At 45.9% G+C, this 17505-nt stretch overlaps 1 protein-coding gene across 1 annotated transcript in view; it reads left to right on the top strand.

The window, feature by feature from the left end:
* Nucleotides 1-17505, top strand: part of LOC127056308 (uncharacterized) — a 279257-nt gene that overhangs the window by 244126 nt on the left and 17626 nt on the right. Inside the window, 4 exon segments of the mRNA XM_050963972.1 lie at nucleotides 11892-12071; nucleotides 14922-15116; nucleotides 16285-16464; nucleotides 17273-17505. Coding sequence (XP_050819929.1) covers nucleotides 11892-12071; nucleotides 14922-15116; nucleotides 16285-16464; nucleotides 17273-17505 — 788 coding nt within the window.

Below are 17505 nucleotides of genomic sequence, written 5' to 3'. Positions count from 1 at the left end.
GATCAACCGACATTTTAGCTGTAACCAAACTAGAACTGGAAAATAGTTTCCTTGTGGATTGGAGTCTGACCCACAATCAAGACCACGTGGAAAGTTCACAGTTAATATTGTAATGCACTGACAAGTTCCTGTGTGTTGCTTCCCTTTACTGGCGAGAATCATAACTGGTCAGCTGTGTGCCATTGGCCCTACACTTAGAACAACTACTTGAGGTTCCACTTGTCTGCAGCTCAAGGGGCATGGCATGGTCTCATGTTAAGTTTTAGAGTGGCTGTGGTGTGCAGCAAAATGTCAAAGCTTGAGAAGTTCCAAGAGATCTAAGGGAGTAAGGTATCCACTTGCCATTCAAAGTCAATATGAGTTTGGCATCTCGGACACTTTAAAAATCCCAGGCAAAGTTTTTAGCAGCTGGTGCCTGTTGCTTGTTCACAAACTGTATGTCTGGAGAGGCCTGGGCGGGGGCGGGGGGTAAAAGGGTGCAGGTTACCCAAAATTTGAAGCATCTTAAACCACTTAAAGGCCTTAGACTGGTATAAACTGCTTAAGTCACTTTAAGGCTTTAGATTGGTTTAAACTTAAGCTGATTTAAGGCTTTAGAGCAACTCTGTGGGCTTAAGATGGTGTGGTCCTTTAATCAATCACGTAACTGCCAAAGGCCTTTAGAACATTTTTGAAAGACACTATATTTCCTTAGTTTTATACACATGCATACTTGTACTGTGCATTCATAGACAGGAGAATGTTCCCACTCTGCATGCTCCACAGAGGGCATTTTCAACCCTCATAACTACTAAATGATAAACCACACTGTAGAGCAGCGCGGCCGCGGTTTGTCCCTCAGCGGGGCTGTGGGGTATCCCACCGCCTTGCCCTAGTTCGCCGGCTGGCGGCCCTGCTGTCCTAGGAACTAATGCACACTCGGTTAGGGGCATTCAGACCCCAGGCGGGGTTGAGTCAATAGTCCAAAACCGGCTCAGGCCCTAGGTCAGGGCGGAACAGCGGACACTGAGTCCGAATGCTCCGGCCCTCAGGCAGGGCTGAGCAGTAACAGTAGTCTTAAGCCTGGCCCTAGGTCAGGGCAGGGCAACAAACACTGAGTCAGAATGCTCCGGCCCTCAGGCAGGGCTGAGCAGTAATCATAGGCTTCGGCCTCCTCAGGCCACGAAGAGGGGGGAGTCTGCCACCCCGGAATGGGGTGGCAGGGGGGACGCAGGCCCTCCCACTCCGCTGCGTCCCATCCCGGGGCCCTAGCAGCGGCAGAGACTCGCTGCTGTCAGTGGAGATCCTGGCCGCAACACATTGACATTGACTCTGGCAGTGTTGCAGCCAGACGGGGGTCGGCTGCCCCCGGGCTACTTCCGCACTCCCCCTCGTAAGGTACCTGAGTCGGCATAGCGTCACCGGCGGTCTCGAACACCATCGGCTCTTCCGGGTAAGTAGCCGACAGTAGGCTCAGCGGCTCCTCAGGGAAGCGGGCAAGAGGCAGGCTCGGCTCTTCCTCAGGGTAGCTGGAGCAGGGTGGTTCCGGCCAGTCTTCCTCGGGGTAGCTGGAGCTGGGTGGTCCCGGCCCGTCCTCCTCGGAGTAGCTGGTGTGGGGCAGGCTCGGCTCTTCCTCGGGGTAACTGGAGCAGGGTGGTCCCGGCCCGTCCTCCTCAGGGTAGCTGGCGCGGGGCAGGCTCGGCTTTTCCTCAGGGTAGCTGGAGCGGGGTGGTCCCGGCCAGTCCTCCTCGGGGTAGCTGGCGAGGGGCAGGCGCGGCTTTTCCTCAGGGTAGCTGGAGCAGGGTGGTCCCGGCCAGTCCTCCTCGGGGTAGCTGGCGAGGGGCAGGCGCGGCTCTTCCTCGGGGTAGCTGGAGCAGGGTGGTCCCGGCCAGTCCTCCTCGGGGTAGCTGGCGAGGGGCAGGCGCGGCTCTTCCTCGGGGTAGCTGGAGCAGGGTGGTCCCGGCCAGTCCTCCTCGGGGTAGCTGGCGAGGGGCAGGCTCGGCTTTTCCTCAGGGTAGCTGGAGCAGGGTGGTCCCGGCCAGTCCTCCTCGGGGTAGCTGGAGCGGGGTGGTCCCGGTCCATCCTCCTCAGGGTAGCTGGCGCGGGGCAGGCTCGGCTCTTCCTCAGGGTAGCTGGAGCAGGGTGGTTCCGACCAGTCTTCCTCAGGGTAGCTGGAGCGGGGTGGTCCCGGCCAGTCCTCCTCGGGGTAGCTGGCGAGGGGCAGGCGCGGCTCTTCCTCGGGGTAGCTGGAGCAGGGTGGTCCCGGCCAGTCCTCCTCGGGGTAGCTGGCGCGGGGCAGGCTCACCCAGTCTTCTGCGGGGTAGCGTGCACGGGACAGGCTTGACCAGTCCTCCTCGGGGTAGCAAGTGCGGGGCAGGCTCGGCTGGCCAGGTGTGAGCTCCGGCTGGCAGCGGCCGCAGATGTCTGGCCCCTGCGGTGGCTGGGCCTCCACTGAGCTCCGCAGGCACGCTTTTATACTTCCGGGTCTGCACCGTGACCTCTGAGGGGCGGGTGCAGGACCCAGTGGCTCCGCCCACGGTGGTGGTAGGGGAGGTTTGTCCCTCAGTGGGGCTGTGGGGTATCCCACCACCTCGGTGCACACACATTTTCCAGCCTAGCAAAGTTTCTGCTATTCCTCACTGAGGAGCCTACACATCGAGTCTGAATGTTCAGAGTTCGGCCATTTGTGAGTAAAACGGTGGTCAGAATGGGAAATAGAAAATTGCTTTGGTTTTCTTTTTACTATCTTCTCATTCAAAAACAGTTGAACAAAATTAGTTCACAATTACCAGAAAAAAATATGGCTTGAGGCTGGGAAAAAAGTATGGCAAATTTCATGTTCAAAGAATAATCTTCTGGAAACTTGAGTGAATGATAACAAGGGCTTCTGGAAACTATTTTACAACCTCAATTAGAGTGGTAACTACCAGCAACTTCTGTAATAAATTAACATTTTGTTACCTGGCATGATAGCAGGAACTGTCTTTTTTACAGAATGATGATAAGCTTCAGAAGGATTCAGTGGTATTTTACCTTCTGTGGTTTCCTTTGCCTAAAACTGAGGATATTAGCTCTAGAAAGTTAGCAGACTCTGTCACTATACAGCACATGATAAAAACAGGAAACTCCCATATCTCGACCAGGAGTGAATGGGATGTCCGTGGGAGAAAGCATTACCAAATTTGTTACTGGTTGATGAAAGTGATCGGTCGTGAAATGTCAGAGCGGGAAATTATGGGAAATCTGTCCTTGGAATGGGTGTTGAAGAGAAGACTTCCCCCAAAAGGTGCATGTATGTGCTGTGTAACGGATCACTAACATGCAAAGCATTGCAAGCGATGCCTGGATTGTAGTTCTTTCCTATAACCTCTCCCCCCAACACACACGCAGAGCTTAAAATAAAGGAGAGCACCGCTCTGCCTGCTCTGCTAAAAACAAGGATAGCGTCCCTCTTCCCCCGGGCTTGGGTAACCTGTTTCTCTACAGCTTCCCCTCCTTGTGTGACACAGTAGGCACTCCCCCTCCTGTTTCAATCTACTTTAACCACCTACCACTGCATATTCCTTGAGAGGGAAATTACCCCGGGGAGAAGGAAGAATTGGAAGCAGGATTCAGTTGATAAAGAATTAAAGAACAGGAATATAATTAATGACAATCAATATGCTTTTATGGAAAATAGGTCGTCAAACAAATCTGATTCTATTCTTTGGTGAGATTACAAGTTTGGTTGATAAACGTAATTGGTAGATGTAATAGACTTTTGTAAGGAATTTGACTTAGTAGCATGTGACATTCTGATTTTTAAAATTGGCTCTATATAATATCAATAGAGCCCATGCTAAATAGATTAAGGACTGGCTAACGGACAGATCTCAAAAAGTAGTCATCAATGGGAAATGATTGCGTGGAGGTGTTTCTAGTGGGGGTCCACATGGATCAGGTCTGGGCCCAACACTATTCAACACTTTCATCAAAGGTCTGGAATCAAATGTAAAATCACTGCTGATAAAATCTGCAGATGACACAAAGATTGGTGGAGTGGTAAATAATGAGGAGGACAGGTCAGTCATGCAGAGCAATCTGGATCACTTGGTAAGCCTGGCCCACTCAAACAAACTGTGTTTTAATACACCTCTACCTCGATATAATGCTGTCCTTGGGAGCCAAAAAATCTTACCGCTTTATAGCAGCCCCTCCCCCTCCCCTGGAGCACTGCTTTACCGCATTATATCCAAATTCGTGTTATATCAGATGGCTTTATATCCAGGTAGCGGTGTACAGCCAAATGCAAGGCCATACATTTAGGAATTAAAAATGCAGGGCCACGTCTACATGGGGGCTGTATCCTGTAAAACAGTGTCTCTGAAAGGGATTTAGGGTCATAGTATATTAGGGTGATCACATGCCTGATTTTATAGGGAAAGTCCCAATATTTGGGGCTTTTTCTTATATAGGCACCTGTTATTATCCCACACCCCCACCCTGATTTTTCACACTTGCTGTCAGGTCACCCTATAGTAGATGAGCAACTCAATATGAGCTTCCAGAGCCATGCTGTAGCAGAAAGGGCTAATGTGGTCCCTGGATGTATGAACAGGAGTAGGGAGATGATATGTCAATAGTAAGGCTAACACTGGAATACTATGTCTGGTGTCCATTTTTTAAAAAGTATTTGAAAAACTGGAGAGGGTACAGAAAAAGCCACAAAAACAATTGCAGGTGTGGAGAAAATGCCTTACAGTGAGACACTTAAGGAGCTCAGTTTGTTTAGTTTATCAGACAGAAGATTGAGAGGTGACTTGATTACTCTGTATAAGTAAGTACCTTCATGGGGAGAAAATCCCAGATACCAAAGGGCTCTTTAATCCAGCAGCGAAAGGCAGAACAAAAACCGATGGCTGGAAGCTGGAGCACAATTCAAATGAGAAATTAGGCACAATATTTTGGCAATTGTGGTGCTGAACCACTCAAACAAACTACTGAGGGAAGTGGTGGAGTCTCCATCTGTGGATGTCTTCAAGTCAAGGCTGGATTCCTTTCTGAAAGGTATGCTTTAGCCAAATACAAGTTAATTGGGCCAATATAGAGGAAACTGGGTGAAATGTAGTGCCTTGTGATATACAGGAGATGAGACTAGATGAGCTTTCAGGCCTTACACGCTATGAATAAATGACCATCTAGGAGTTCTCTTCTTAGTAACAAAAGGGGAAGATGATTTCTTAAGCTCCTGGGTAGGCGAATGTTAATTGCCTGGGCCTGTCTCATGCCAGAGGGCTGGTTCTGTTTTGTAACTGTTGTTTTTCTGAAAACCAGCTTGCACATTCTTTGTTGACCTTTTTCTCATCTCCTCTCTCCTTCCATGAATGCAGAGAGTTGGAGGGTGGGATGAGGGGGATGGAAGCATTGAAGTACAGGAGAAATTTTGAAGTCGGGGCAAGATTGACTAGATTACACCTGTACATTTAAAAGAATCTATAGAGTGAGTACAGCTATGCTTCTGGGCATGATGGGAAATAACATGCTATATAAAACTCCCGTGCTGCACTTTCCATAGTGGGAAGGTGAGTACCTCCGTAGGGGAAGGATTCACAGAGTGAAGCAACTGGAGCAGTCTGTGGGTTTTGCCTTTTGGGGGGCTTGCTGACTTGCAGACTGGTGGGACTGAAGGGCTTTAAATGTTTGGTGTCTTGACCCAGTTCTCTTTTTCTGTTTCTAATACACATGTTTGGAGAGATCCAAAGAAATATCCAGAAAAATAAAAGTAACACTTCTCACATGTAGTTAGTTATAGCTACTCTTGATTGGAAGGCATCTGTTCTAGGGTCACAGAGCAGAAAATGTGGTTCTTGTGCTTTATGCTCTCTCTCAACTGAAGGCTGAGATCCCCTGTGCCTGACTGATAGCCGATGCACCTGCTTTTTCAGCTTTTAGTGCTCAGCATAAGCAATAGAAGGTTATTACAGTTTTATTCAAGTAGAACTAAACAGCTGACAGATATATATTTCCTAAAGCAGCCTCCATCCCTGGTTTCATAGGGTTTCTACACAGTTCACAGATCTTTTATCTCTATTAATGTTGCCTGGAGCTTCTGCTAGAACAAGCCTGGGACATATGAGGCAATTATGCTGAGGTATACAGCCTTAGATCAACATGAGCTGAACAGTCAAAATACAAACATGAGTATAGATGCAGTCCTTGGCAACCTCAATTTCTTTGCATACATATAATTGGCTTAATTTCAGTGTAATTATGTGGACTTGCAGTGGACCCCGGGCTTTTTTTTGCCCTTCTAGGTCATATTTGTTCTGCCCTTGAACAGACAGTGCATGAGAGCCTAATACAGCAGTCTCTAACGTACCTTATTGTTCACTTTTGTGACATACCGAGTAACATACACAGTGCTTCTTTGGTGAACTGTAAACGAGCAGCAAACAAATTACAGCCGATTGTAGCTATGTGGACCGTTAAAAACAGCTGCAAAGAATAAAAATGCTAATGTAATATTAGAGCACCTGCAGTACGGTCAATATTCAATATCAGTGATACACTGATAATGTTGCGTTTGGTTTGCTGATGTATCCTTGCACATTCAATCCTGGTGTAAATAAAGAGAACTCCCTCATTTCTGCTCATTTACAGAGTTGCAAACAAAACTGATTGAGAACAGGTCTGGGGAAGGCAAGGTTTACATTCTGTTTTCTACCATTTCCCTTCTGGAAACTCTGGTTCACAAGTTGCTTAGGTTTAAGGTGTGCAGGTAGCAAGTGTGAAAAATCAGGACACTTTTTTGTGTGTGGGGAGGAGAGGTTAATAGTTGTTTATATAAGACAAAGCCCCTAATATTGGGACATTTGGTCACCTTACTTAGATCACAAGAACAAGTTTAGCTGTAGGAAATGCAGGCCTTTAAGAAAAGGTCTGGAGTGGTCCGAATGAAAAGCTGCTGGTCACAACAAAAGAATGGACAAGTTATACATTGTTTTGTATGGAAACTGACCTTTGTTTCTCAGTGACTATGGTAAATAACAAGAGCAGGGCATGTGCTCTGGTAACTGTGAGCCTTTTCGATCATAGGGGTTGCTATGCTGGAAGTGATCAATACTCCATCTAGAGTGATGCTTCTGTGGAAGGCAAGAAGCGCTTGTAATGTACCTGTCTAACTGTGCAGTGTTCTTGGACATCTTGCAGAAAACCCTTCTCCTCCTGTTGTGCTTCCTCTTGATTAGCAAAAGGAGAGTATTAACCATCCCATTCTTACCCCAGCCATAACACATCTCTGCCAGAACAAGCTTTGTTGAATTCTACAATGTCCATTGTGGTTCAGCACCATGTCTGGAACAGCTGCACTTACCAAGTCAGAGAAACTATGTGAAATAACATCAATAGTTTAACAATATTTACGGCAATGACATCATGACCGATGTTGAGTAGTGGCACAGTCTGCTCTTAAATGATCTATCTCAGAGGAGGATCTGTTCAAACAAGGAGTCATTTAATCATTCCATGAGAGTCCAACAAAATAAAATTTAAAAAAAAGCTGCAGATCAAAGACATGATGCACTAATGGGCAGCGCATGATATGCTGTTAATAATCAATGGACTACTGAATTTTTCAGTACCTGTCACCTCCCAAAAGCCAAATAGATCCTTGAGTTAAAGTGGTGTTGAATCAGGGAGCTGTAGCCTTCAGTCAAGGTGGTGTTTCAAATATTGCAGGACTAAATTGAGTGAGAAAGTCCAGAGCCTAAATAAAACATTTTTTCTCCTCACTCTTCTGCCTTAATCTCCTCTCACTGCTCCCTTATTATAGAAATGGTGTTAACTGTTGATGAAACAATAGTTGGTCTATAATCCCCACCACCATTCTTGAGTAACTACTATGAGTCCCAAACGTCTTTGGCATGGATTTATCTGCCTACTCCTGGGTATTTGGTAGTTCAGCTGTGACTCTGTAGCTACATACGCAACCATCCTTATAACTACATTCCTGATTGTAGAAGACTTCAGGTATTAATACTAGATGCTGCATTAAACTAAAGGATAGCCAAGCCATCCACCTGTGCCAAAGCTGAATAAGCATTTTACTGACATGGCTCCCATCAATTTCAATAGGAATTGTGTGTGTAAAATCCCCCAGTGAGCTGTCAACAGCTCAGCCCGGGATCATTGCTAATGTTGGCTCTGATTGGCCATACTGTCTTCCTTATGAAGATAGGCAGTTCTGACTGCCGGGAGCTTATAGTGTTCATTTTTTCATGTCCGCTGAATCTTGCTTGTGTTGCAGCAGCAATTTTGTAAAGAAGCATCAAATACTGTGTGTGGCCTCATTCATAGAGTGTGTGATCTAAATGATTCTGGTACTTGATTTCACACTAAGAGCAGGGGATTTAAGGCCATAGTAGAGTTATATTATTTTATGAGCTCTTCATAACTTGTATCTTGAGAGGCCCTTTGAATTCTGTTCTTTTCAAGGATTTCTTAATTAGTCTACTCCATAGCTATATGACAGTGGATAAAATGAGTCATGCCTGAAGGGAAAGGAGAAATTTCAGCAGTAGGCTTCTATTTCCCTTTGCTATGTGAACCATGAGTAAGCAGTGTAGTAAATGGCCCTAACAGCATTATTGATTAATTATCAAGCTTAAACTTAAACGCCCACACACACAGAGCTTAATAGGACAAGTTGTATACCATGCATTTAGAAGTGTGAAAAGATCTCTCTACTGCTGCACTAGCTATGGTAGCATTTGGTTTTCTGGGTCACTCACTACCACTATTTGATCCTTGCTTTTCTTACATAGAAAATGGTCCCATACTAACCCCAGTTGTAAGATCCAAACTCATCCTAACTCAGTGTAGATGGAAAGTAGTGAGGTCCAGTAGATAAGACACAGGACTGGGATTTGAGTCCTGGATTCTATTCCAGCTCTGTCATTGATAGAGTGTATGACCTTAGGCACATCTCTTTAACTTCTCTGTAACTCTTTTTTTCCATCTGTAAACTGGGGACAATGATGCTTGTCCACCTTTATGAGCCCCTTTGAGATGCACAGATGAGAAGTGCTCTATTCATGCTAAGCATTATTATAATGCACCCCCAATACCTGGTGTGCTGAAAAGAGGTCAGGCACGACTGAAACATTTCGGACCATTTTAGCTGTTATATTAATTCTGAGGATGGTCAGAAAAACAACAATTCCATTTCATGAAATATGTCACAGTTTGGAATTTATTTGTGAGAGAGCAGAACAAAACAGATATTTCAAAACATGTTGTGAAAAAACTACAGGGAGCCATCCTCTCACCCCAATATAGCCTAGTGGTTAGGGCACTCTCCTGGGATATGAGATACCCAGGTTAGAGTACCCACCCTGCCGTATTCAGAGCTGGGACTTGTCCCTACGTCTCCAACCACCCAGGTGAGTGCCCAAACTAATGGGCTATTGGCTATTCCAAGAGACTTTCTCTCTCTCCTGGACCTGAGAAATCTTCCTTGCAACATTTTGGCAAAACAGCTACATTGCCACAAAACATTTTGGTTTCAGTAAAAATGCACTTTCCATCCAAAATAATTTTGTTTTTAAAAAAATGCAACCAGCTCTACTGCCTCCTGTAGCATGCACAAGATCCCCTGCCTTTTTTGTCCATGTACTATTTGTATTGGTTCCAAACCAAAAAAAATAGTAACACAGGATGTGATCAGCTGTGCCTGGAAAAATATAATCAACCTCAGGCGCATATCATGGCCAATGCTGGGCTATACAGCACAGTGGATAGATACGGAGATAATATTTTGGAAGAGGTTATTAACATGACTGAAGACAACTTATTGTTGTCATAACTTTGTCATTGAACCATATGTAATGCCAACAGACCCTGGTCAGTGGCAGGCAGGATTGAACGGGGAACCTGTGGAGCTTAGTGCATGAACCTCTACCACATGAGCTAAAAGCAAACTGGCTGTTAGCTAGGGCTGTAGAGCAGACTCATTAATTGTTCTCTCACTAAGTGGTTTCAATGCCACTAGATGTGACAGAACACCACACCCAGAAGGTGTGTGGGTTACACATACACACAAGTTTTCTCCTTTCCCATCCTCCTCAGGCACTATTCATGCCACCTGCCTTCCAGAGGCTAGCGCTGCACAATGGGGTTACAGAAAATTAGGATTCACATGCCCCTCTATGTTGGATTAGACTGTCCGGGGACACTTCCCTAACCAAATCATAATGGGAAGAGTTCAGTATTTTCTTTGACCTCTCAGGAAGGGAGCCCCCAAAGGTTCGCAGAATCGCATAGATGTCTAGGCCGTTATTCTTAGTCATGTCCCTGATGAAAGCCCATAAATGTTGTTCTCCAGAGGTTAAGGTTAATGGGAAAGTCTCTGACCCAACAAATCAGGGTGGACTTGTAGAGAAAAGACAGCTGGACATTCCCTTGGTAATGACTATCACAGTGCAGGATACAAAGATTTCCATTATGGTCACTTGCTTTTACCTCTTGGTGCATTTTTTTAAAATGATCTTTTAGGGTTGAAGTTTTCCAGACTTCGTCTCAGCCTCAGCATGGCTTTTACTTGGAATGTTTGAAGTGAACCTCCTCTGATGTTTCTGAATCGTGAGTGGGTGCAGGGAAGGAAGGGCTGTTGTCCTCATGGTTATAAGGACTTGCTGCCCTATTTTATCACACAGATCACTGAAAAATGACTCAACCATGGCATGTAAATAGTCCTCAGTGAGGAGTATGTCGAAGACTAAGTTTAAAAAAAATTGTTTGGAAAGTAAGAAATTTGCAATGATTGGAAAATTACATACTAAATACACACAGTAGAATCATTCCTTAAATGCAAGTGATTGTTCGCCCAGAGAGATGGACTGTGCATGTGTGCATTTTTTCCAAAGTAAGCACTTTTTGATATATGTTAATAACCAGTTGACCCTAAGCTTAAGCGTTCATTTTCCTTTGAGGACTTACTTAAAGAGGCTTAAGTGCTAATTTTAACCACCCTAAAAACAGCATAAAATCTTAGGTCACTGTGGGGTACTTTCTGTTCTGAAAAGCGGCTCTGTAAAAATGCTACCATTGGGTTCCATTTTTGTATCTCAAGGGCTTCCGTAGCAAATATGACCTGGTACCACAAATGTGCTCTGAGATCTAAAGTGCATGCTCTGTTCTTTGAGGCTAATGCATAATCACCACTAATAACAACTTTCTGACCAAAATCTGCCTCAGTTACCCTGCACCTCTCACTGTCTCAAACTGGGGTGGATCAGATGCAATAGAGAGCACAATTTGGCTGTGCAGTTGGCACTTAGTAATTCTGCTGGTGAAGCATGAGCCAGAGTGGACTTGGCTTCTTGTCACTTTGCTGCTTCTGAAGGGCTCTAAAGCAATAAAATCTGATTTGGGGCCTAGTCATCAAAGATGACTCTGAATACAAAGAGGGTGCAGGGCAGGTCATTTCATTAAGGAGGTGCCATTTGAAATAGTCACTATTCAGCCCTATGAACTGTACTAAGAAATGACTGTGCTTTAAATTCTTATGCTACTGCAAGGATTTGAAGGTTCTTATTCACACTAGAATAAGAACCAGATTAAGGCTTTAAACTGGGCCCATATTGGGACAAGGAGGGGCTCCACTGCAGCATGAGCCCCCGGAAACCAGGAGTTCACACAACAGTGGCAGCCTTCCAAAGCTTGCAACATGCTGTCTTCTGCTGGACAGTGTGTGTGTGTGTGTGTGTGTGCAGGGAAGGCAGCATGGTTCTGTCCTCCTCCTGTTCACAGTGGGGTGACTTGTGCCATTTGTGGCAGTGATCTGGAACAAGGCCTGTGCTCAGAGAGTGCTAGTTGAGTGAAATTGTTCTTTTGGAGGTAACTGGTTGCCAATGTTTTACTTGCTCTGTTCCCAGCTCATCAGCGATGGCAGTGTGGTGTACGCAGAAGCCCTCTGGGATCACGTCACCATGGATGACCAAGAGCTGGGATTCAAGGCCGGCGATGTCATCGAAGTGATGGACGCTACCAACAAGGAGTGGTGGTGGGGGAGGATCCTGGACAGCGAAGGCTGGTTTCCAGCCAGCTTTGTACGGGTAAGGACCTAAACACTGTTTTTAACCCCAGTTCGTTAACACCAGCTCCCTGATAGGAGTGCCCTAAGCACTTCCATGGTTGGAGGTGATTTGGTATAGAATGCGCTGGTGATCAGAGTCATGTACATTGTTGTTTCTCTTTAGTAATGCTGTGCTATTACCAACCCTCCCAGTTTCGCCGGGAGTTTCCCGAAATCGAGCTCTATCTCCTGGAGGCTACTGAAGCCAAACTGGGAGATTTTAGGCTGCAAAAAGTCCGGCAGCACAGCAGGGCTAAAGCAGGCTGCCCCAGTTCCTGAAGTGGCCAACATGTCCCTGGTGGGTGGGGGTAAGGAGTCTCCACACACTGCCCCTGCCCCAAGCATGGATTCTGCAGCTCTCACTGGCCGGGAAGTGTGGCCAATGGGAGCTGCGGGGGCGGTGCCTGCACCCCTCACCCCTCGTACAGCCCAAACCACTGCCTATCCCTGAGCTAGCACCCCATACTCCCTCCCACACTCTGAACCCCCTCCCACACCCCAGTCCCCTGGCTTAGCTCTGAGCCCCCTACCACACCCAAACTCCCTCCCAGAGCTTGCACCTCACACCCCCTCCTTCACCCCAACCCCCTGCCCCACTGAAAGTGAGTGAGGATGGAGAAGAACGAGCGATGGAGGATGGAGAGAGGGGGGTGGAGCAGGAGCGGGGTCTCAGGAAAGGGACGAGACAAAGGTATTTGGGTTTGTGTGATTAGACAGTTGGCAACCCTATGCTGTCCTGAACTGATGCCTCAGTGGATCTCTCCATTTGTCGTGGTAGGGCCAAATCCCCAGCGACTGTAAAGCATTATAATTGAATTGAAATCAATGGAGCTATGCCGAGCCTACACCAACTGAGTATCTGGCCTTACAAGCCCCATTTGTTCGACGTGACAGACTTGGTGGACAAAATGTGAGCTCCAGAAGTGTAGTCTGTGGTTTGGATGGTGCAGAAATGGGATTCCTTACTGCTGGTTTGCTGGGACAGCCGAGTTCTTCTTACTTACGGGGGAGAACAAGAGCCCAGGCAGATTCAGTGCATAGGCCACATATTTTCCTTCCCTTTTCAGGTAAGAGGGAATTTTCATTCCGTTGTGTGAGCTGCAGTTCTCAGTATGGAATCCCAGCTCTGCATCACCGCTTCAACACGACTACATTAACTGAGAGTTGATATGGGGAATTCCAGAGCTGTCAGGATACCTGAATTCTCAGTTATTTGTCCTCACACAAATTACCTGATACAAATTATGTATTTATGCCTATAGCAAAAGTCCTGGTTGGGAATCTGACTGATTGGGACATAAAAGTTTTGAAATCTTTTGCTAGGGCTGTGTAGGAGGCAAAGAAGAGGTTCCTTGTCTCCTCCTTAGCATCCTTAGACCCTAGCCGAAGACCTGTTCCAGATGATAAAAAGGTGTAGTTTGTAAATAAGATCACTTGGATGTGGAGTCAGTTCTGACCTTCCATGGGAACAGAACTGGCTTCTGGAAAGTCTTTTCTGCTTGAGCACCACACTGAGGCTGCTTTGGAGGAGCTTCAGGTTGTTGCCTATAAATTGGACCCATATCCCTCCTGAGTGGTAAAAACCTGTGGTGAGACAGTGTATCTGTTGTCGATAGGCATTGTCAGCGCTGGCCTTTAAAAGGGCAGGATGCCAACTTCTCCAGCTAGAATGATTGATGGCTCCTTGCTCAGGCAACTCAAGCATTGCCAATTATCACTTGACCTCTGATCTATTTCAGGGAAGAGCTTTAGAGAAGGGAGTATCAAATCAACTCCAGCTAACCTGAACTCTCAGACTTCCTTGATTCTATGCAGTCATTTTAGTTGTGGATCTAACATGGAGTTTGCACTGGTTTTGCTGGTCCATGCTCTCTCGCTAGCAGTGAAGGAAAATCGGCATCCCACATCTTTGATCCATCAGCTTTTGTCAATAATGTTGACAATGTGTCAATAATGTGTGGGTATGGATGTGATAATCCTATTTTAACAGATTTTAACTACGTAGAAATTGAAACAAACTCTTTGTATCATTGCAATATTTGTAGCAGTAAAATGGCTGAAGTGGAATGGACATTTGCAAAATGATGTTGCATGTTCCTTACTTGAATTTTCTTTGTTCTTTCCTAATCATTTTATTTGACATTTTTCTAAATGTTATTAGATATCCAAATGGGGTAGCCTGAGACCAGTTAAATATGGTCTATGGCAGTACTGTATAAAATAACTGAATTGAAAATTGCCTGGAATTACCTAACAGTGGTTTTAGTACAGCTGATAAGATAGACTGTGTACAGCAAGTCCTCTACTGAAAATGTCTGATATTTTTGCCAATAGTCATGCTGTGCTGCCATCTAATGGCCATACTGAAAGAAGCATGAGTCTCATATTAAATGTGATAACCCTGAGCTGTCTCTTCATATGACATTACGTGCCCACTGGCTGGGTGACATGAAGACATCCCCCAGGTGCCGAATACCTATCCTCTGCCATATTCTCAGCCCCGCCAAAGTCTATGGAGCACATGGCAAGATCTACTGGCTGAAACTAGCTATCCCTATCACTAGAACTCCCTCCACCCTCCCCTGGCCAATCTCTGGGCCCAGGTTCTGGATATTTCATAGAATTAATTCTGGAGGACACTGACTAACCAGTGTGTGGGCTCTAGGAATGTGACAGGGGGGAAGTGCCCATCACAGCAGCCTTGCTGTCCTCCAACATGCCCTTCTTGGTGGTAGAAGGATCTGAATTAGTGATGCAGGCAAGATGAGAGAGTAAAAACAGGGAATTGAGGGACTGTTACCCAATGGAAACTCGTGTGTGTTTGACACAGCTCCGAGTGAACCAAGATGAACCCATGGAAGACTATCCTATGAAGGCAGAGGACGGCAAAGAGGAGGATGCCAGCATCGCCGCCCGGCGTTATGGAGTGGGGCAGACAAGCAAGGACCAAATGAGGACCAATGTTATCAACGAGATCATAAGCACAGAGAGAGACTACATCAAACACCTGAAGGACATCTGTGAGGTAACCAGGCTGTGAAAGGAGAGAATAAGGGGCAGATAGAATGGGTGTGACCCAAATGCATGAACTGAACCCACTTCAGAAGGGAAAGATCCCCAGCCCCCACCCTACTAAGCTGTCTTGTGCTCTTCTTCTCTCGCTAGCTGCAAATTACTCTTCTTCCCTTAAGAAAAGAACCCTCGGTTAACAATTCTGATGGAATTGTCTCTCTGTCATATATCTGTCATATACCCTCTGCCTACCCCCTCTGTAATCACCGTGCATGTTCAGGAAATGGAGAATACTGATTCATTCCAGGAATATCCCAAATGCCCCTTTATTTGGAGCACAAAGAGGACTCCTGATTAAATGTAATTAACTGAATTTCCCAAGCCAAGAAGACTAGAATACTAGCACCACTATATTCTTTATTAATAAATGGTGAGAGGTGGCATGATCAGAAATACCAGTTTTCATGCAATTCATATACTCATAGATCCAAACCCTGGGGAATGTTCGGCCTATTAGAGCATTCACTTCTGAACATGCTGAATATTCTGACATCTCCTTTAACAAGAGACATGCCGTGTGGTGATAATCGGTGATAACAGCTTTGCATGAACATACGACCTTTCCTCCCGAAACACTTTGCAAAATACATACCTAAAACACCACTGAGCTGCAGCCTCATCCGAGATGGATGGAAGAAGCCAAATGGGGTGAAACATACCACCCAACAGGGGAAACAAACAGTTTTATCCAAGGACACTAGTATAGTCAAGCCCAGATCTTCCGCTTGTGTGAAAGAGCATAACTCCATCAATGGAGCTATGTAGATTTATACCAGCAGAGGATCTGACCCTTTGGGGTTAACCAGAATATCTGGTACATATACAGGCACCTAGTTATTTACCGGAAAAGATTCCGTAGCTCAGGTTGTACCATTGAGCATGGGTTACAGTATCATCCAAGGCATGTTTCTGAGTATGGTTTGATTTCCAAGTGTGCCATTTTTAGGCATGGTATCTTCAGAAATAGTAATAAAAGGACAGCGGACTCATACTAGAAAGGTATAGGGTTTTGATCTAAAACCCATTCCAGTCAATGAGAGTCTTTCATTGACTCCAGTGGTCTGTGGACCAGGCCCTTGAGCAAGTACCCAACTCCCCTTGAAAATCTAACTTCCTCCCAGGGTTACATTAAGCAGTGCCGCAAGAGGGCTGACATGTTTACAGAAGAACAACTGAAGACAATCTTTGGGAACATCGAAGACATTTACAAATGCCAGAAAAAATTTGTAAAAGCACTGGAGAAGAAATTCAACAAAGACCATCCACACTTGAGTGAGGTCGGCTCCTGCTTCCTGGAATATGTGAGTTGATTTGCACTGTCTACGTAGGAGAAGGCTAGCTGGGGAGATATTAGCTGGGGTGGACCAGAAGAGAAGTCTGATATTTCTCTGATGGAATTTTTAAGCTTTAGGTTTTTTAAAATTAAATCTGTAGCCCTTCTGGTTGCCAAGAAAACCTTCCCAATGTGTCCCAATAAAAAGCTGCCTTGCTGAGTGCAATACTTCTCCATTGGGGGTGTAAACTCTGTAGCCTAATGTTGCCATTTGCAGGCCAATATTTTAAGTGTTTCACTCCTGATCATTTCATCAGAAACATCCATCTGGGTAGGGTAGCGGATAGAGTGGCCGGTGGAGTACATGGGATGTTGGACGCATCCTGGCCTGTCTGATAAGTAGCATGTACCATAATTTTTAATTGGCCTCAGCCAGGCAAACATATAGGATATTTATCAGATGGGCCTCTTCTCCCTCTAAGAGGAAACTGCAGGTTGGCATAATGGGAGTGGGCTGGAGGACACATATAGCTCCATCATTGAGTGTATAGGCCTACCAGGGACAGAAGTATATCAGCATGCCTGGCAGAACTCACTGCCAAAGGGCACCACTACCAAGGCCAGAGTGAGACATGGAAGAGACTAGTGGTTGCCTACCAGGACAGGTGGGTGGAGTCTCTTTATTGGGAAGCAGTGTAGGTACTGTAGTTGTTCTGGACAGAGGGGCCTGCAGTGGGTAGAGGATGACTGAGATCTGCACTGTGCAGCATTTTCAGGCGCAGACCCTGATATGAGAGAGATTACCACTAGGGGTTGCCTTTTCATTCCCATCTCAGCAAACTGAGTTCCAGATTTACTCTGAGTACTGCAACAACCACCCGAACGCCTGCATGGAGCTGTCCCGACTCACCAAAGTCAACAAGTATGTCTACTTCTTTGAAGCGTGTCGCCTGCTTCAGAAGATGATTGACATCTCTCTGGATGGGTTTCTGCTGACCCCAGTGCAGAAAATCTGCAAGTATCCACTGCAGCTTGCTGAACTGCTCAAATATACCAACCCCCAGCACAG

The sequence above is a fragment of the Gopherus flavomarginatus genome, chromosome 8 (genome assembly GCF_025201925.1).
Source record: "Gopherus flavomarginatus isolate rGopFla2 chromosome 8, rGopFla2.mat.asm, whole genome shotgun sequence".
In the NCBI taxonomy this organism is placed as follows: domain Eukaryota; kingdom Metazoa; phylum Chordata; order Testudines; family Testudinidae; genus Gopherus; species Gopherus flavomarginatus.
The sequence above is the reverse complement of the archived record's forward strand: the minus strand, read 5'-3'. Positions and strand labels throughout refer to the sequence as shown.